This window comes from Notechis scutatus, chromosome 1 (genome assembly GCF_049901735.1).
Source record: "Notechis scutatus isolate UNSWTSFEM ecotype Mainland chromosome 1, rNotScu1.2, whole genome shotgun sequence".
Taxonomy (NCBI): Eukaryota; Metazoa; Chordata; class Lepidosauria; order Squamata; family Elapidae; genus Notechis; species Notechis scutatus.
Genome location: NC_142009.1, coordinates 307,338,644 through 307,359,780, shown reverse-complemented (window position 1 = coordinate 307,359,780; position 21,137 = coordinate 307,338,644). Strand labels below are relative to the sequence as shown.

Below are 21,137 nucleotides of genomic sequence, written 5' to 3'. Positions count from 1 at the left end.
TGTACCCATAAAATACAATTACTCATAAGAAATTTTTACCAGACTGAGATTTTTATTAATGAATGGGTTTCCAATCTGATGCCTGAAATAGCAATTTGAAGATTCTCAGCCAATTCATGTACTCTTTGGACAGAAACAGATGCTTCAATCTATTTAATTTTTTTTTTGTTAGATGAGGAAGGTGAACATTTCTGGCTTTGTCTGTTCACCTGACAGATGCTCTGTTTTACTTCACAGATATGTAATTCATTCAAACATTACATGGAAAATCTCAAGGATATGAGCCATTTTAGTGAAGAATGCCCTTCCATGAATGAAACATAATGAGCAACTCTGCCCCAAATTTGATGCAAACTGTAGTTGCAGTCCATTAATTTTTAAGCAACTAACGTGTCATATTTTCCTCTTAACAACTGATTTTGTCTATGGTTTATGGCTTAATAAGCCATAGTTTTTGTGATCAGAAACTGATTCTTGAAGTTGAAAACAGAAGTTTAAAAATATGAGCAAGAGATAAATTTCTGTTATGCACACAAGCCTCTGACATTTCACAACCCTGCAAACAGTATAACATCAATAAAAGCTTTAAAAGTTTGTGAATGGTGGGTAGGAATCCTTCATAATCTAAAATACAGACTTTTCAGATATTTTTCTTAGTTTGTATCACACAGCTACAGTTGGTCACACTCAAGTTTAAAGTCCACTTCTAATATAGAGTTAATTATATCTTTGGAATCTACAGGAGCTCTTTCTTGCTTTCTCCCAATAATGATAAAATGCTAAAAAAAAACAAGCATATTTTTGAACCCAGAAAGTTCTACAATTAACACTTGCCCTAAACAAGGTAAGGCAACAGAATTTGTTTCAACGCTTTCATACACCAAAGTTCTAGTACCTATTTTTAGCTAAGATGCTATTTCTGGTAGAAGCCAGCAAAAAAAAAGATAAACTGATTTAGAGCACACCCAATATGTTTTAAGGCTAGAAGTAAATAATTATTCTGCTAGGCATTCATTGTAATTACTTTGCCTGATACATTAGAAATTCAGCATGGAACTTTAGTCTCACTGCAGTAGTGATATTTAAACTCGGGAAAGGGTGTCAGTAAGAATGAACCCACTTTTTTTAAAAAAAAAAAGTATAGCATGAACAAGAATTCAATAGAAGAAATGGGGAAAAAAAGCAAATGTGAAATCAGATGCAATCTCTGTTTATTAATCTGTTAAGCACTTTACTGACAACTTCTCCAAGCTCCCTCCGCAAAGTAAAATCAGTGCTAACAGACAATTCAGTCTTGTGAGAAAGACATTACTGTGCAATTAAGAAATTTCTCTTCAAATTTCCTGATCTCAGATATAACAATGTAATTGTATTATTTCCCTTTTTTCTCAAATAAGACATGTTTAATACCTCTATCAAGAGCAACTTAACATTCTACCTCTCATTTGTGGTGTATTTTTAAGTTACGTAAAACTATTATTTCAGGACTTTAATAAATATAACAGCAGGATCCTGATTATTCTAAACCGCATATGCTCATAAAGTAGTAAAAATAGCTTACAAGTAACAAAAAAATAATAATAATTCCACAATCTTTCTGCAAATAACTTCCTAGTTTCCTTTTCCCTAGTTTTAAATTTTCTAAACATATATTTCTGCAAATGCTGTGCAAATACCTGGTTTTTTTGGTTGTTTGCCTAGATTTGTTTAAAATCTTATGTTTGTAGAAGAAATCCTGAATCGGCCAAGGAGCGTTATCAGAAACAGCCTAACTCTCACGAGGCTGAGCATAAACTGGGGGACGCTGTAATGGAGCCATGTGATGGAAGGTGGAGCGTTCCTCAGTAATTAAGCTCAGCCTACAACAGCACAGACTGAAGCACCTCCCACTCTGGATGATCCGAGCAGCTCTAAGGAGAATCTTATGTTTGTCAGAGTATAAGACTATTTCTTGTAAAACATGTTTAAAAACAAATTTAAAAGATCATTAAGAAGTTCCAAACAAGCCAGATGAAATCTTAGTTCCATTCAGCTGAAAACAGGTCCAAGAAAAATCAGAAAAAAACTTGAACATCAGTTTTAGATTTATTGTTTCAAACGTATTATTCACCATTCAGCTATCAACAGATGCTAACTAACATACATCCTTGTTTAGTGACTGCAATTTGTTCTTTAAATTAAAAGCCAAATGGTTGTTAAGTAAACCATTTGATTGACAATGAAGATGCTGCAACAATTGTAGGGTGCTGCCATTTCATTTAAATAAAGTTCTCTTGTGCAGCAATGCCAGCATTACTCGCATTCTGGCATTGTCAGGCACAGAAATTTCGTTATAACTGGTCAGAAAACAACTTTTTAAAAAGAAATCACTACCAATACTACCATTTGTAAAAGCTTGCTAAATGAAGTAGCACTAAACAAGAAAACTTAAACAGGAATAGTATTCTGGATACTCATAATTTATAACAGCAATCTTGATAAGAAGTTCCAACAATAACATTTTAAATTACTTAACTGTACTCTTACTAGATTTTTTCTTCTGATTCTGATAAAATATCTACCATGAAAGATTAAACAAATCCCACTCACTAGAGGTTGTAAAAGTATCCCCTCCTCTTGCTTACTGAAAAAGGACCAGCAATACAAAAATGTGAACCATCTAATTCTCCTTGATAATTACTTCAGCTAAATTTAGCTTCATTTTTTTCCAGCTGAGCATTTCCTGGTGCACATATAGGTGGGCTGTGAGTATACAGTGGGCTGGCATGCTTAACATACAGATCAGAAATGAATTTAGTATTTACTGTGCATGCTTAATACACTAAAATGTTTTTGAGATCCTTACCAGAGAGAACATAAATAAATATTTTTCATTAGTACAACTTTGTCTTGTTAAATGATTTCATTGTTATGCACGGCAGAGGGAAATAAGATGCTTTTTTATCTGTGAAAGAGAAGAGCACGTTCTCTGGAGATGGAACTAATTTTAAGAAATAACAATATTTTCTGAATCTATTTTTTTGTATATGCTTCTTTATCAAAGCACTTTTCATAATTTATCTTCATAAAAAAATGTTACAATTCAATTGCATTTTTTAAAATCAAGTATATATTTTAAAAATCAAGTATAAGTTGATTAACAAATAAAAACATGCATGCAGTACTATGAATAAGTCACGTAATTTTCTTGGTCAAATAAATATTCCAGTTGAAGAAGCAAGATTTAGACAAAAATTTATGCAAATAAGGTGGGTCTCTCCCTACACACACAAATAAAGATATAGAATTATAGATGAAGTCTGACAACATATAAGAACAAAAGAACAAGATTAATTTGCTCTAAAATTAAGGGATTCATTTTGTTTAACATTAGGGGACTCATTTTATTTAATGTTAAACGAAACATCAGGTTCTGCATAAAAATTCCACTCCTAAAAATAATTAACTGCACGTGTTTAATTCAAAAGTCGGGTAACTGTTGGGTCATTTTTAAAAGGAAGTCTAACCCCATGACTAGACCCGTGTTTTATCACAGCAATCACACTTATATAAATACAATTTATCTCTACACGCAGGGTATCACCACAAAGCATTTAATTTAGGACAATGCAGCATATTCCCAGGGGGCAGTCACAGTATTTACAAAGTGTGCATTTTCCCCATTGCTTGTCACCTCTGAAAGCTCTATGGCTTCCTTAACACAGACCAATCTATTTTAATATTAATCTAAATAATCTTCATAAACCATCTCTATGGCCTTATATATGAAATATATAGTTAGAACTTAAGCACAAGATAAATTTTACTATTGTGACAAGCTAAAACAACGTCTCATCTAGTGTTAGTGTTCTATGTCAGCATGAAGAAATTGTTTTATTCACCTGTGACTTTTAAATAGTGCCTTACTATAACACAATAGTGAAGAGAATTACGCAGTCCCCACAAATAATTAGTACAGTGAACATGTTAGATGAAAAACTTGGGTGTGTGTGTGTGTGTGTGAAATGTGCTTTGGAACTTCATTTTGTAAGTACCACTTTGAAAACACACCTTATTTTCCAAAATGATTAAAGCAATCCAACTAAAGCTAAAATTGGTCAGCAACATCTAGCAATGTTAGCAATCTATATGAAAATTGATACATATATTTTAGGATTCTGCCAAATTAAGTTTTGGACTGCCTGTTTATGCACCTAATTCTGATAAGCAACTCATAGTGTTTAACTAATACAGTTGATAAATTAAAGAGCTCCTATAGAATCCAGAAGATATCAATTTTTCATTTCAATAGCTCTTTAGAAGATTTAGATAACCTTTTTCACCCCATGGTTCTGTCATTCAAACTGGAAATACCAATGTATCAGGTGTACCTTCAATTAATAACTGAACAGGATATACTTATATTAATATGATAAAAGAACTCTTAAACCAACATTTGAGATGGGTATGAAATACTCAAGAGATTGTATCATTCATTTAGGCTCATTTATAAAAACCGCAGTTACAGAAGCAGCAGTTACAGTGGCCAGTTTTTCAGAAAGCCGCCTGTTGCATTTAGTGAAGTATCAGCTGTGGCAAAACAACATTGCAACTTCAGGCATGAGAAGCACTACTGACAGTTAACTATATTTTACAATTCAGTCTCATTTTTTATTTAATGTCAGTATACAGAGGACAACCCCGGTAAGTTGTAACGTCAAGTATTTAGTAGGGTTCTTCAGCTGAAACAGTGACATAAAATGCTAAAAAATAAGCAGTATGAAACAAACATGATTTTTAAAAATTATAAATATATGAACAATACTTATTAAAGCTTCATTATTATTGCAACAGTCAATTTAGTTTAACAATTTATGTTAGAAAGGCTCTTATGAAATTTATTTAAATTGCCAAGAAATCAGATGGACGTTTATAAAGAAAATACATATGAATTTACTGTTGATTTTCACTATATCATTACAATTTTGTACAGTATAACCTAACGTGTCAGTCTTAACAAATTCATGTATACAGATTTCATAAATGCAGGGAAAAATCTTGCTTTTAAACTTTATACAAGTTATGTGACAATAAATTAGCTGGTTTTCTTTCTTTCAACATAATGCAGGCCAGCAGTTATTCTTTAGTAGCTTTAAAGTGATGGAAGGGAAACATACATGGTCTGTTCAAGTACATTACTTAGTTTCAAAAAAATCAAGCATTTCTGAAATGTTTTAGCATGACTCTTTTCTTTCTAATTTGGATAACCACATGGAGGCAATTACTCTTTTTTGGCTTCACAGAAGGAACTGGCTAATTTTTGACTGGGTATCATTAACTCATATTAATTCATCCCAATAATTTTGTATAAGAACTTTTCAAGGAATCCCCAGATCCTGTTTAAATCATTAAATCTAGCATTACGCCAATCACAGCTAGCACATTCTACAGCATTTTATATTTCCATTCAATAAAACAATTTTGCCAATGAAATTTCAAATGCAATTTGTCACACTCCAATATAGCATCACAAAATATCTGTACAATATTTTAGCACAGAACTAAGTTAAATAACGATGCTGTATTACAGTTGCTGATTATATTGGAAAATGTTCTACAATTTAGATCTAATTTTTTTTCTTGTACAACATGGTTCAAATAAACATAAATTTAATTGGATTTTATTATACAAATTGGTAAAACATTTACTCTGCCAGGGTATATGCTGCCAGTTCATTCAATTCAACCTTTATTGTTAGTCAAATCATACTAAGAATATGCAAAGATAATTAGCTGCAAGTTTCCTGAAAATTACAAGTGGTTAATAATAATCACGTTGGATAAAATCTGTCAATGAAGGCAATACCTGATAGAAATCTAGGTGTGATTAGCATCACAAAAGAAATCCAAGAACTTTCTTGCTGTCTCTACCAGACAAGCAAGGAATTGGTCAAAAGATTCATGAGCAACTTAACTTTCTTAGTGATGCAATACATTTTTTTTTTACAAAGCATTACTGAGAAACTTTCATGCCAGTAGAATAGGCAGCTTTCCCATAAATCAGCACAGTTCTAAAATGTTGCTTTTATGTGCAACATGACTTTACTGTGTGCTTTTATTCAACACAGTATGTTACATTTTAACATGTGTCTAAACTGTATTTTGAAAAAGAAAGGACTCGAGGAAGCTCAAAACATGTGAATGCAGAGTAAGAAAATCTAAGGCTGTAGTGTAAATCTTACTCCAATCTATCAGTGTTTCTTTCTAATATATGGGTTCCTGATACTGAAATCAGAATTAGATACTTCAGCCAAGGCAGAGAGCAGCCAGACCAAAAGAGTTTATTCTCATGAATAAATATACTAATCTGTTCTTCTGTTATCCTTGCTGCACCAGTCTGGCAAAGCGGGGGGAAGCGGGGACAGAAAAGGCTGGCTCAGTAGCAATGAAAATTCAAACTGCAAAATTGGTTGAGTCTTTTTCCTCAACCTGGAAGTTTGTGACCCTTTTATCCAACTGAAATCTTCTGACAAAGGCAGAAAATAATTTTAGCAGCAGAAAATGGATGAGTGGAAACTATATGCTAGAATCACAAACAGTGCAGGAATACAGCAGCTTTAAAGGCTTTAAAATGAAGCTAAAGGGACCTAGGATAAGATAAATGTAGGCAGTGTTTAAACCGGGAGGGAGGGGGAAGAAATATGTTTACCATTGTTTTGAAGATTAATTAAATAGGCATAGAGTTTAATTAAGTGCTCTCCTATAAAACAAAAAGCAAGGTTTCTGTTACAATGACCACCCTGGCCAGAACCCTGTAAACATATCACCTAATTTGCTAGTTTAGGCCAGCTAAGTAAGCTCACCAACTGCAAAATAAAGAATAACAACAGCAATAAGAAACCCATCCTAAGTAAACGCATCCTAAATAAAATGGCATTTACAACAGTGTGCAATATTAGTTTTCAGAGACCTCATGAATACTATCAGCATGAAACTTACCTTAAAGATTTCTGCATTTGCCAAATATAGAAATCCTAGCTTTTGATACTGCATACTCTTATCTCTGAAATATTTGAAATGTCTTCCAAATTAAACTGTTGCTATATGCAAGTTGTACTAATTAGTTCACTTCAGCTCCTTTAAGAATCTCAACCTAATAAAAATGGAAGCAATCTAACAGCCAGTGTTAAATTACTTTGGAATTTCTGGTACATTAAACAGAGGGGCAATAATTTCCCATTTCATCAATACACACCTGAAAAATCACTATTAGCTTTCTTTGGCCCCTGCATAGACTAAGATGGAAATTATCTTAACGGAAATGAATAAAGTGTAAGGTTTTATCCTCATAATTTGCTTCTCTCATCCACATGAAAATGTCACATTTTTAGATTGTCTATCCAAGATAAGGCATACAGGAAAGACCACATATAAGAACATGTTTGTTAAGAATTTAACGAATAAAATTTTATTACACATTACAGAGCAATAATGAAACTCTAAGTCCCAATAGGCTTTGATTTCTATTGGAAGAACTCTACTTGCAATAATTTTCTGAAGTTTGTTCACTCCAGGAATTGACAACTGTCAAGTACTTCATGGCTTATTCTCTGGAAGATGTTTTAAAAGCGCCCCATGCTACATCTCTAAAAAAAGTCAACCATCAGCCATTTCAGATATCATTTTCTCTAGCTTGCCCAATAACAAATGAGACTGTGCTAGTTTTGATTCTAGCTCCAGCTCTATTGTGTTGGACTATATAACAAAAGATTTCCCCAAAGCCTTATACATGGCTACATAAGGAATCATAGTTTGTGGAGGCTGAGCCCAGGATGGCCAAGTGAGTGCACAGAAATCACCTCAAGTTTTTTTAAAAAAATCTTAGCTACAGCCTTCAAATTGCCAATAAACATTGAAGTCAACCTTTATCAGCATAAAGTGCTAAAAATTTAAATATCTAATTTTGTTAAATATGAAATAAAACATTACCACTGCCAGATTTAAGCCTATAGATTTAATGAACAATGCATGAGTTAAAAATAGTTAACATGAAAATAATGTGAAGTGACAAGGAAAATTATGGGATGGGGATACATTCTGCTAAGGGACTTTTGTGATCTTAAACACAAAAATACTTGAAGAAGTTAATATTAAAAGTCAAGAATATTACAATGCATATTTAATATCAATTTATTCAAAATTTAAATGGAGACACTATAAATTATCCTGATTTCTGTAGAATTAAAAACCCATCTATGAATAGCTTTCAAAAAAGGTGAGAACGTATTCTGTTTATTGACTCCTATTAGTGAACTATTTGAAATTCAGCTGTCTAAAATATCACACTAGATCAAATTATAGTCTAGGAAAGCTATATTCCTGAATGCCCTTGCAACTTTACTCTCAGTAATTTAGATTTGTTTCAATTATGTTTATATAAAAATAGTTTTGAAAATATAAGAAACCTATCACTGACACTTTGGATACACAACACATCTCTGGCTGGAAGGCAACTGTATTTCAAAAGGACTTCACCTAGGCCAGACACTTCAAATTGTTCAGAAATACGGCATGCAGTATCCAAAAGTATGGCTCTGAGGAAATAATTTTTACATTAAGCGTAAAGATTGTTTATATTCAACATTCACTTATGTTTTGAGAAAAAAAAAACTACCTATTCAAGTTCTATTTCTTTGATGCAGCATTAAGGATTAAAACTTACCACTTTACCAGGCCTTGCCCATGTGCAAATAAATCCCTCCTGACAAGCAGTGACTATACAGTCTTCAAGAAAAATTAACACAGTCAGTCTTTCATGTGCTATCTTTTTACAGATAAGAGGCTCTAACAAAGGAACATCTTCCATTCTGGGGCACAGAGGCGTTCCCAAAGTTTTTGCTGGGTCTGTTTTGGTTTTAGTAACTAGATTCAGTTTGTCACTGCTCTTACTAGATATATGTCCCATACTATGATTTCGCTTATGATCTTTTTCATGGTGTTTTTCCTTTCGGTCATGTAACGATAAGGTTGCAAACTTACTAACACCAGAGGCAATGGCACCATCCATGACACTGCTTTTGCTGCCAGAATTGGAAACTGCAGAATGTGGAAGGCTGTTGGAACGTGGAAGAGGAGGTGGTACAGAGTTTCCAGGTGTTGTGATGCTATTTCCATTACTTCCTGGGTTAGCTCCACCACTTCCTGTGGGGGGACTTGTGGCAGTCATGACATTTGTATGTGTCCTTGCTCTTGAGAGGGGCTGGTGTGGGAAGAGGATGTCTTCTGTTAGGTCCCATAAACATAGCTGTGTGTCCTGACCTACTGAGCCAAACCTATACGTTACACTTACTGGGCGACTCTCTGTAGAGTTCCTTTTTGATAATCTTGACTGAGTGCTATTTGCTCGATCTCGTCCAAAATGGAGGAGGTCTTGGAAGTCCTCGTCGCTGCCGCTGAATTCCATTGGATCATTTTCTTCTACACTGGTTGTATATGGATCAAAGGCCACAACACTGACCCATGATTTGTGCCCATGGCCTCTAGCTATCACTCGACAGTCCACAAAAGACCAGACAGTCACCAAATCATCCTCTCCACCTGTTACAATGTATTTTCCATCTGGGCTCCAACATGCACACAGCAGTCCTCCAAAGTAGCTTTTCATTGTACCATGCAACTCAACTGAATCAAAGTTAAATACACGAAGAAAGCCATCCTGACTTACACATGCCAAGAATTTTCCATCTGGAGAAAAACCAAATTCATTTAGGGCACCTTCACCTACTGTCCATTTAAGTAAAGGGTTTCGTGTAGATTTACTTTTGCATGTATGAACTGCAAAACTTTCCCCTTGTTTAAGTAGCTGATAGTGTGGAGCTGTGGTACCACAGTTGTGTTCCACGTTATATAAGTACATATTGCCACTGGAATGAGCTACTAGGAAAAGACTTTCTGAACCAGGCACCCATTTTACACAAGTTACTCTGGACTTGTCTATTAGTCTCTGAAAAGAAAAAAGAAAAAATATAGTTATCACAGTTCTGTATCATTCATGTAATATTAATTCTTTGTCAAAAATACATATTTCTTCTTGAAGACAACTAACTCATTTTGATTTTGAATTATATTAAAAAGAATATCTTTCTTATAAATATGAACAACCTGCCAGATTTGTCATTAACATTTTAGTATAAAATCAGGCTCAGAAAATTAAACATATTCCAATGAAAAAATACTAATCTACTAAATTCTGACTTAGATGTAGAGGTTTTTTGATCTGAAATGAAATTTTAGACACTGAAAGCCTCTCTCCCCTCCTCTCCCCCTCCCTGCCTTCCTTGATTTGAACCTATGTACTAAATTTTCCAATATTTTTTAACTATTACAGTATTCGATTCATTATTCATTTCAAGCCATATAAGCCAATTTTTAAAGGCAGCTAAAAATAACAAAATTGCTTCTTTCTCCAAAACAGTATCATACGGTTTTAACTGGGACATAAATTTCACAGGTGTGTTCTGGAGCTCTTAACAAAGAGGTGTCTTAGTGGACAACCATCAGGATGTCTGTGTCTATTTATAAAAACTAAATAAGTTTATACCTGTCCTGTGAAAGCAACAAAGCCTTATTTCATGGGGGGAAACCGCCCCCCCCAAAAAAATTCACTGAAGCAATGCTCTGAAGTTGTACAAAATTACAATATTACCAACACTTGAGCTTTAAGATCTCTTTATCAAGTAGGATGACTGAAGAATAAAGTGAATAATTAATTAAAATTAAAAATAAAGAATTGGAAAACATATCCTTGTGCCATTTTCTCACCATAGTTAGGATAGAAAATTTTAATTATAATAAAAAATATGTAACTCATTACACCTAACAATGTAAATTAATATTCCAAAATCATCCACCCACCATTTTAATTTAAACCAACTTCCCTTATGAAAAGGTTTTGAAATTAAAAATCCTGAAATGATTTCATACAATTTAAACTGGCCCCAATAAAAATACTGCCTCAATGCATTTAGAATTATTCAAGTTACGATATACTTGGATTAATTTATATAGCTGTTGTAATATTTAGAGAAGCATGAAATAGAATAATTCCATCTCGGCATTTTTTTTCTTCCATTTTTTTAAAAATTTAGAATAGACAGCATGAGAGTGTTATGTTTTATTGTACAACTGGAACTAAATAGGCTATATTTATAAATGAGTAAATAGGTGGCAAAATGCTAGTTTCTCCTCGTCAGGAGCTACAATTTTTGGTACTGATTGTGAGTTAAAGGAAAAGCTGTAATGAAACCTTTGGGAAGGACAGTCTTGAATTATAGTCTAGCAGATAAACTGATACAATCTGCAAGAGTCCCTACCGCAAATTATGAATAAAAGATAAAATCAGTGAATAGATAATAGTGATAGAGGGGAGAAGAGGGTGTTTAAACAAAATTGTATGGGGTTTTGTGCTATGAAAGCTGGCATAATTTGCAATTTCTCGGAAAACGTAAATTGATTTTCATCGTTTCAATTTCTATGGTACTTTTTTTATAGAATGAAAAGATTGTTTTAGTTGTTCACAATTTTGAGAAAAAGTAGCATTTTAGATTCTAATCCCACTGAAAGATTATTTCCTACCTGAAGTCTCTAAAAAGCTCCTCAAGGAACCAAATCAAAAAGAAACCAAAATCTTTCCTCTATCCTTTCCTCTCACAAAATTATGCGAGATGAATTTCCCTTTTCTTCTCCTCTCACTGCAAGCTTTTGCCCACCAGTTTATACCCCATTTTGATGGATTGTAATAATTGAGAAATAGTTTGGATGAGAAGAATTGTCTGTCAACAGATTACCTTTCACTGACAGGATGCCACAACTGAACAATAATCTAACAGCTAAACCTGCCCTGTTGTTATCTAAACAATGTACATGAAAAACATCGTTCATGCCAAGGCTCATTTTTCATAGCATTAAAACAAGCAAAAAAATCTCCTAAAAACACACATTCATGCAAGTTTTCTGCACATATCTATTTTATTATCTTCTATTCATTAAACATGAAACTCACAAACAGTGACTAATGCTAATGGTTATTGTTGTTATTATTGTTGTTATTATTGTTGTTATTATTATTATGATGTCTGCAATAGATTTCTAACCATGTTTACAAACTATCTTAGCAAATTCAATGAAGCATATAGAATGCTAATTAAAACTGGGGAACAATGCAGCTTCATGACAGAGGAATAATTATCACTGGTATAAAACTGACCGCACCTGAAGTGCAGTGTACCCTTATCTACCTTAGCATAGTACTCTTGCATTTTTAATTGTAAGGATAGGAAGTTGGAGGAATGGCTAGAAGAAAAACCCAATATACCCATTTTGCAGTAGTACTATAAATATACATTGTTCTATTCAATGTTCACCAGCGCAGATTGTTTCCAAGTAAAAAATAATTATGCCACAAATGAAGAAAATGTTATAAAGAATGCAAGCTCATTTGCATGCACCGAGATTGAGATATTCACTTACTTCTTCGTTAAATAACTTGCTAGTTTCTTTTTTAATAGGATCTATTAGCTGCACCTGTCCTGCAGAGAAGCCCACTAGAAGAGAAACACTTTCTGCTGTGGCTGTTAAATGATTGAAGTCATGACATGTAGGTTGCGTTCCTTTGTATATTCTTTTATCTATTGGTTTACTCAAATCAGCAGCCTGCAAGAAAGATTGAAATTGGGATTAGCAACGGTTAATTCAGTTTAAAATGCTAGCTCTTGGCTCTTTGCTAAGAGAAAAAGCAAATCAACTATTTATAGTCACCAAGGCAGATTTAAAAAGCAGAACTTTTTAAGAACCAGCCTTGTCCTTATTCAATCATGTATTAAGGATTTGCCAAATGTTTGTATAATTAGGGATTACTGTTTTCTTAACTCTCAACAGGGAGTTGATGTATTTCTGCCACAAACTGTTGTTAATAGTCATGTTTTATAATTAAAGTTCATATCTGCATTTTGCAGATGAAACACACATTCATAAAAAATATGTACACAGATTATGCATATAAAGTACAAGAGGTAACTCTACTCTTTATAATATTTTTCACTATAAATACAAGCAATGAACTTTTTACCACACCTTTATAAGCATTTGTTACTGAATCTAGATGACAAATGCAGTTCCTGGCAGATGGTGAAATTTGGTTAACCAATTAAAGCAAATATTTCAAGAACTAATTAAATCTCTGTATTGAGTAGGGCATCTTCTCACTACGGCAGATGAATTGGAACAGATTATCAATTATTACGGTGCATAAAAATGTTTTGTATATAGGCAATGCAACCCTCAGTATCCACTATAAACCTACTAAATTTCATACTCTTGTAACTATTTTATTTTTAAACCACCACATGAAATTGTGACTATTGTAATTGTAAGCTGGGTGACAAGCTCCCGAATTGCAATTACACGACCATGGGGACACTGGAACAACTACATCTCTGAGGACTCCTCATTCAATCCCATGGTAACTTCAAAGACTGGACACTAAATGAGAACTACCTGTATATACTTCAATGTTGCTTCAAGTACTAATAGTATTGCAAATTCTTTTTGAAATCTGAGGATCAGATAATTCCCCTGCCTCTCTCTCATTACAGTACATATCCAACCCAACATCTGAAATACACACACAAATTCCCTGCTCATTCCCTATGAGTGATACGTGTTTTCCTCAATCTCGGGTCCTCTACCAGAGGTCTCAAAGTTTGAGGATCCTCTGTAGTCTTTTAGCTGTTCCCCAGCACTGCACTCTTCTGGACAGAGACCTCTGACACCATTCCTGGATTCTGTTGGAACCACTCTCCCAGCTTAGTAGTCACAACCCCAAATGTTCCTACCACCACTGGGACCACTTTTGAACTTTACTCTCCACATCAATTCCTCCTTCAGGCCTTGGTCCTTCTCCAACTCTATTCTCCTCCTTCCTAAAGTTGTTGTCACTTGGCACTGTTACACCACCATTGCGGTCTTCTGATATTTGTCTATTACCTCAATGTCTGGTTGACTGGCTAATCTCTGCCTGTCTGGATCTCGCAGTCCTAGAGAATGCTCTATTATTCACTGTAACTTTCTGGGGAACCTCTCATCTGGACTTGGGTTTGCCAATAATCATCTGACAGCCCTTTTTAAGGTGACCTGGCCCTTGTGGGGAAAGATAGGGCTCAGCACCATCATCGTACTGCTGCGAAGAATATTATATCTAATTGGCAAAAACTGAGATCTTGTCAGGTTTGGATTGAGATGCCTGCTGCATGGACTTATGGGGTTATCTGTAGTAAGTTTGACTCTGTGATTCCTAAGGAAGTTGACAGGGTTTTCATATCATTTTATCCTGATCAGCTGCTTTTATCTACATGTCTATCTTTGATGGTTAAAGCCATACAGGAGGTAAATGATGGCTTGGTCCATGTGCTGGTGTTGGCTTTCTTCAGTGAAGAGGCATTCCCTTTGTCCTTGAATGAGGCTGTAATGTACTCTCTCTTCAAGAAGCTTTTACAACAGTGGTCCCCAACCTTTTTTGTACCAGGGACCAGTTTCAAGCAGAAACACTTTTTCAAGGACCGGCGGAGGGAGGGGGGGAGATTCTATTTTCCATTCCCAAAACTTTATGTTTACCCTACAACTAGCATTAAAGACACCTGACTGCAGTCTCTCTAGTTCTAGGTCTTGCCCAGCTGTGTAGCTACAAAATTTCATGCAGATGTTTCTCTTATCTCTGTTTGGTGAAAACAGGAATTGAATGAGGAGCATTTAGTCAGTGTGTTTTCCCTAGGAAGCTCCTGTAGTCCTTGTTTAGGGTTCAGAGCTACGATGGACCTCTAACATCCAGCCCAGGAAGAAACTGCTTCAAAGAAGCCGGGGGGGGGGTTTCCTGTCGCCGCACCTCCTCCGAAGCGCCCGTTCACCCCCACCCCGCCCGCCCACGCCCGGTTCAATCCAGTGCTCCGTTCTGCCTGCCTGCCTGCCTGCCTTGGTTTCTGGTTGTTTAGGAGAAGCTTCGGCTGAGAATAATAACTATTCGCCTCTTTTTATCAGCCGAAGCTTCTCCGAATCAACCAGAAACGAAGGCAGGTAGGCAGGCAGAACGGAGCACTGGATTGAACGCCGGGCGGGTGGGGGTTAACGGGCGCTCGGAGGAGCTGCGGCGACAGGAAAGCCACCCTCCCCCGGCTTCTTTGAAGCAGTTTCTTCCTGGGCTGGTGGAGGAGAGAGAGCGACTGAGAGAGGAACGAGGCGGAAGGAAACCGAAGCCGCTGAGCCGGAGAGCAGGACAGGCTTTGGTTGCTTCCTCCCTCCCCTTCTTTCATTTGTGTCATTGATCCCTGATCCCAGCAGCATTCACCGAAGGCGAAGAAAGCCGCCATTTTTTTTTATTTTTTTTTCTTTGCGGCCCGGTACAGAGTGCTCCACGGACCGGTACCGGTCCACGGCCCGGTGGTTGGGGACCCCTGTTTTACAAGACCAGATCCTGGAATTTACTATGCTGTCACCATTGACAGAAAAGGCAATATTCTGCAGGGAATATTACTATACAATAGAATTGTAGAATATTTATTGCAATAAACATTGTAGTAAAGTGCAAGGATAAAGGTCAATGAATAGAGAACCTGATGTGACTGGACAGCTCTGAACCAAAGAGAGCCTAAATGCAGGAATTGGAGAAGAGAAAAAATGCTTTTAAAAAGTAGGGAAAGCTTCGGATGTAATGGGTTCTAGAATTCTTTGAACCCTTTTATTTATTATATTTACTTACCATTAAATCAAACTTACCAGTGGTACTATGCTGTACAAATAAAACTCAAAACACAATAAAATCAAATTTAAACATAAAATTGATAAAAATAAGAACTATTAACTAACTAATAGAACAGAAGCAATTATAGTCATGGCACTAACCCTAATTTACACAGCAGGAAATTACAATTCAAAGGCCTCCTACCAAAGTTTATTGCATTCCAGAAAAATGGCAGCTTGATACTGGTATGAGGCTATTCCACAGTGTGGAGACCATCATTAAAAAAATGGTCTGTATCCTGTAGAAACTTATACCTGGTGGTGCTGGCCCTGAAAATGTCTGAAATACAAGCTACATATAGCTTTAAAGATCCAGTCTGCCAACAGGAGTGAGGCAGGTGGCCAGAAGTGGAGACAGGTAACAAACTGCAGGTCTTTCAAGATATTTTTTTCAGCTATATTTTCCCATTCTCTCATAAATGAATTCCCATTTCCCCCATCTTAAGACCTCTATGTATATAACTTACCATCTGACTGCAGCCAAGAAAACTCTATGAGAGTCACTAATAGCCAAGTCAGTTCCCCTTCCAGGCACCCCAGTCAGCAAACTGATCAGGGCTACTCCACACAGTTCCCTCTCTCGATACATCATACACCCTTACAATCCTCCAACCAAATCCATGTACGTATATTTTTGTCTGTTACTTCTTACTTTCTAACATCATTTTAATGTCTCTACCCAGGCTCCTTTTTTAATCACTGTAATGCCATGAAGGGAGGAAAACCTAAGTTCTCTACTAAGTTTTCACCACTAGGGGAGGCAATCTTCTCTCTACAGTTGCCAAGGTTGGAGACCTCTGCTCTACAGTACTCTTAAACCACAAGATGTGGACTGTAGAGGATCACAGAGCTGTCACTGGAGAAAGTATGCAGCAGTCATTAGTAAATCATGAACTAACCCAGGAAAAAAATAAAGTGTGAAAGAAATTATTCCACTCTGAGTGTCTTTGGCATAAAAACATGTCACACATTCAAGAGTTCTGGTATTTCTTACAGCACAGAACTGATGCCAGCAGAGTCCATCCTCTTCCATTCCACTTCCACACAGACTTAATCTTCTGATGCCAATGGCAAGGGTAATGGCAAATCCAGTGGTGGTGCCTCTAATCTTAACTTGCCTCCAAACTGATTTAGTGGATAAACAGGGATTAACACCAGAATATGAGATCAAGCAGTCAAAGAACTATCAATTCAGACAAAAAAATAAAACAGTACACAATCAAGGAATAACCCCCCCCCAAAAAAAACCACTCCCATCAACATTGACAGAGCAAACCACTGTATATATAAAGAGAGCAAATGCCATTCCCTTCTAGCACTGAAGATGTTATATAGTTGGATAATGAAACGTCTGAAAGAAAACAACCAAACTAACAAGGACTCCACAATTCAACACTGAGAGCTACAAATGCTCTCTTCTATGCAATTTAATGGAGCTGCTTGTATTATTTTCCTCTTTTCTTGCCAAATTTCATTCACCTTTTAAGGCCTCCTCCTCCTCACTATTGATTGCTATTTATTTCTGTTCATCTCCCAATGAGCAAATCAGCCAGTATTCTGCCGCAAGCAATCACTCCGTGGTCCATTCCCCCTGGAGAGCCACAATGATCCCAGAATGTACAATCTGTCTTGACTTGCCATCTTTGCCACCCCACACAAAGGATGGCCCCAAACAAGTGATATTTTGAAACAATCTTTTTCTCTTTTCTTTTTCTAAAATGCCCTTTTCTCTCAATTGGTATTTCTTTGGTTGCTTCCTTCTGTCTTCATGAACTTGGTGAACTTGGTCTTCTTAACCATCATGAGTGTACATGTGCATGGGAGGCATGAATTGGGTAGCATAAGATCATATAGGATCATAGGTGAGAGAATTAACGTGTGCAGTTACCAACATTCTGAGCTGCTGTCCAATAGCATTAAAACATATTAGAGAAAATTTTGGGATTTTTTTTCTTTACAGGTCTAGCGTACTTGGCTCATTTTTAAACTCCTTTCACAAGCTCCCCCTCCACTATAAATCTGATCCCATTCTGTTGAACTTTCAGATAATTATCATCCCCATTTCCTTTACATAATTTATTTCTCATATTCCACTGGTTGAAAGAGAATGAAAACGAGAACATGCACATATTTCTATAGTTATGAAGATCTGAAGAATTTATTTCTGGTTCTATATCACAGCAGTGGGTTATAAAGAAAATCTCATTTGGGAATCTTTTAATGATGTTCTTATAGCTGTGAATGAGATAATCAAGCAATGCAAATGATGTGGTAAAAACGAAGGTCTTGGTTGCCTGAATGAAGCTGTTATGAATATTGCATCTGCTTTGAAGATGTTAAAAGAAGCATGTCTGAACATGCAAGTTGGAGGTTAATAAATATTCTTATAACATTAATTATGTTATTTTTCTTAAGGAGATCTCCAGTCTTTGGTCATAACTTTCAATCGTAGTTTCTCAAGTTACCACTAGAATTGTCTTGTATGACCTTAAGTATATGTTATTAGATTGGGCGTTGGTACCTAACCTCCAGAGTGTTTAGGAACTAGAAAGAGGTGGGAGTAGAACCCCTTTCCTCACTGCGAGGGTGGCACGGGCTGTATAGCCTTGATTTCAGAGAGGTGTTTGATAGCAGTTTCTATGAGGGCACGTTTAGAACGTTCTCTGGAAAGAGGAGAAGTCATGAAATGATCCGGAGGGGAAGAACGAAACTGGAGGGAGAGGCCAAATTTGACAGTGTCCCTAACCCAGGAATCAGAAGTGGATGATTCCCACTGGCCGGCAAAGTATTTAAGGCGACCGCCAATGGGATAAGCGACTGAAGTCCTATCTGGGACGCCGAGACGCTTTACTTCCTGCTCCCCGGAAGGGCCTCCTGTAGCCGCCCCCCCTCCTGTTCCTGTCCCCCGTGTCGCCCCGGTCCTGATAGGCCGGCCGAAATGGCGGGGACCTCTGAAATCTGGGGGTGAAGGGTGTCTGAAAAGAGGCACGAAAGGAGCCCCTTCGAAAGGGCTGGGACACTCTGGGCTCTTGCCTACGAAAGAGAGATGGGAGGAATTTCTTTTTATTCCGGCTCTCCATCAACAATGGTTCCAGAGCCGGGCCAAATAATTTGCCTCCCGAGATGGGAGCGGAGGCCAATTTAGCTTTATTTTTAATGTCGGCCTGCCAATGTTTAAGCCAAAGCAGACGCCTGGCTGTAACGTGCGAGGAGATAGCCCGAGAGGAAAATTTCACAGAATGAAAAGTAGCGTCGGCCGCAAATTCCGCTGCGGCCGAGAGCTTGGCAATGTCCTGATGGGCCCTGGTGTTAGATGGGGGGACATGCTGTTTCAACTGTCGGAGCCATCTGATGGAAGATCGAGTGAAAAAGGATGCGGCCGTGGCAGATCGAATGGCCCAGGCATCAGATTGGTGCGCCCGCCGTAGCGCCATCTCAGCCCGCTTGTCCTCTGGCTTCAGCGCTTCCACAGTGTCAGTGGGATTAGAGGATGATGCGAGCCGCACTATGGGGTCATCCACCTCAGAAGTGTCTAACATGGCAGAGAAATCCGTATCGAGGTTAAAAAGCCTCTTGTCCTGACTGGAAGGAGCGGGAGGGGGGCCTAATGAGGCCAACTGTCTCACTACTAAGTCGGAGAAAATTGGTGGCATAGGAATGACTTTGGTCTCGACGACCGGCTGCTTGAAAATAGAATCCTCTGGGTCCCCAGAGGATGCTGGAGGGGGTTCAGAGGGTGACTGGGAAATCAGACCTGAAATATTTTTCGCCCTAAATAGCAAAGACTTGAACAAATGAGGCTTGAACAGGCCTACAAAGGCGGGTTGGTCGGGGGATATGCCCTCGTCCTCTGACATCTCTCCTTCCATTGGTTCTACCTCGGAAAAGGGTTCAGCGTAGTGAAGGGACCCCCTATCTGACCCTTCCTCGTCCCTGAAGGGATCAAGGCCCACTTCCTCTTCCTCCTCCTCTTCCTCCCCTTCTGGGAAGGGAAGCTCCCTTTGGGAAGGTACCTGACCATGGTGGGATTCCGGCCTGGGGAGGGACCTTCCGGAGACAGATTCGACCTCAGGTGCCATCGTTTGAGAACCTGGTCTGGATAACTGTTGGATACCTTCCGCGATCCCTTGGCGGATGGCCAGCTGCATCCATTCTCTAACACTGTCTGGGATGATGTCTGTGGATGGGCCCTCTGGGCGTAAGCCTGCAGCGGTCGGTGTGAATATCGCTTCAGGTGCCCGAGTGGCTTGAAAGCTCCGGGCGGGTGAACTGCGCCTGGAAATAGAAGGCTGTTCTGGCAGAGGAAGAGGTTGAGTAGAGGTAGAGGGGGTGGGGGTGGGGGGAGCTGGGGTTACAGAATGAGAGTCCCTAGAGCGTTTGTCAAACTCCCTCTCCAAAGCCTTGTGGCGCCTTAAGGCGTCCCTTTGAGAAGCTTTGGATGAGTCCTTGGTCCGTTCGCGCAAATGGTGCGTCTTTGACTTAGCCTTCAAAGAAGGTCCCCTGGGATTGTCTTCTGCCATAATAAAAAAACCAGGTACAGAGGAATATTAAATAAAGAGGCGGTTGGCACGCCTAGGAGTTCGGCCTACAACTTGGGCCGGATATCCTATAGTTGAGCCGCGTCCCCCTTTTGGAAAAAAATTTTTTGGTTGAAATGCAATTTATTTATAAATTTATTTTATTTATCTATTTATTTATCCTTTATTATTATTATTATTATTATTATTATTATTATTATTATTATTATTATTATTATTATTATTATTGGTAGGGCCAAAAAGGGGCCTAACTGAACTGAAGTACTGGGATATGCCAATTGAAGGAAAAAATATTATAGTTTATTTTATTTTGTGACTACATCAAAAGGAAAAAATTAAGGAATATTTCTAAATAGCCAATAGACCGAATGAACACTGAGGCCAGATAACAACAACAAAGGAAGAAAATAGAAAATAGAAATTAGGCCTCCTGAGGCAGCCTCCCAAACAACATGGGAAGTAGGTGCCTATCCTTTCCTCTGAGTGGGCTGCGGAAAAAAGCCAACAGATAATAATAATAATGGGGCAACAGGGCACAGAACCACACTACCCCCTAGATAGTGAGGCTCCAAACAGGCCTGCCGGTCCTGCTATGGGCCTCCAAAAACGTCGCAGCAAGATCGCAAACAGTTAAAATGGCGCCGGCCACGAGGCGCGCCCAAAATGGCCACCGGAATCGGCGCGAAGACTCAGAGACGGAATAAGCCCTTCGACAACAACAAAAACTAGCCTGAAGGCAGACGAAACGAGGGCTAAAGAGAAGAGAACTTG

The 21,137-nt window shown here is 37.7% G+C and overlaps 2 protein-coding genes across 4 annotated transcripts in view; both read right to left on the bottom strand.

Annotated features, from left to right (window-relative positions):
• WDR20 (WD repeat domain 20) overlaps positions 1–21,137 on the bottom strand; it is a 56,617-nt gene that overhangs the window by 15,699 nt on the left and 19,781 nt on the right. For all 3 annotated transcript variants that reach the window (XM_026680193.2, XM_026680192.2, XM_026680194.2), the window contains exons 2-3: positions 12,508–12,690; positions 8,702–9,982 (exon numbers count right to left, since the gene is read on the bottom strand). In XM_026680193.2, the coding sequence (XP_026535978.1) occupies positions 8,702–9,982; positions 12,508–12,690 (1,464 nt within the window). The remainder of the gene's footprint in view (positions 1–8,701; positions 9,983–12,507; positions 12,691–21,137) is intronic.
• Positions 18,527–20,436, bottom strand: LOC148133476 (uncharacterized). Its single transcript, XM_087952194.1, has one exon. The coding sequence runs from the start codon at positions 20,346–20,348 to the stop codon at positions 18,654–18,656; it is 1,695 nt and encodes a 564-aa protein (XP_087808320.1). The 5' UTR covers positions 20,349–20,436; the 3' UTR covers positions 18,527–18,653.

Coding starts and splice junctions, on each gene's coding strand:
- LOC148133476 (XM_087952194.1), bottom strand. CDS start 20,348: ATGGCAGAAGACAATCCCAGGGGACCTTCTTTGAAGGCTAAGTCAAAG.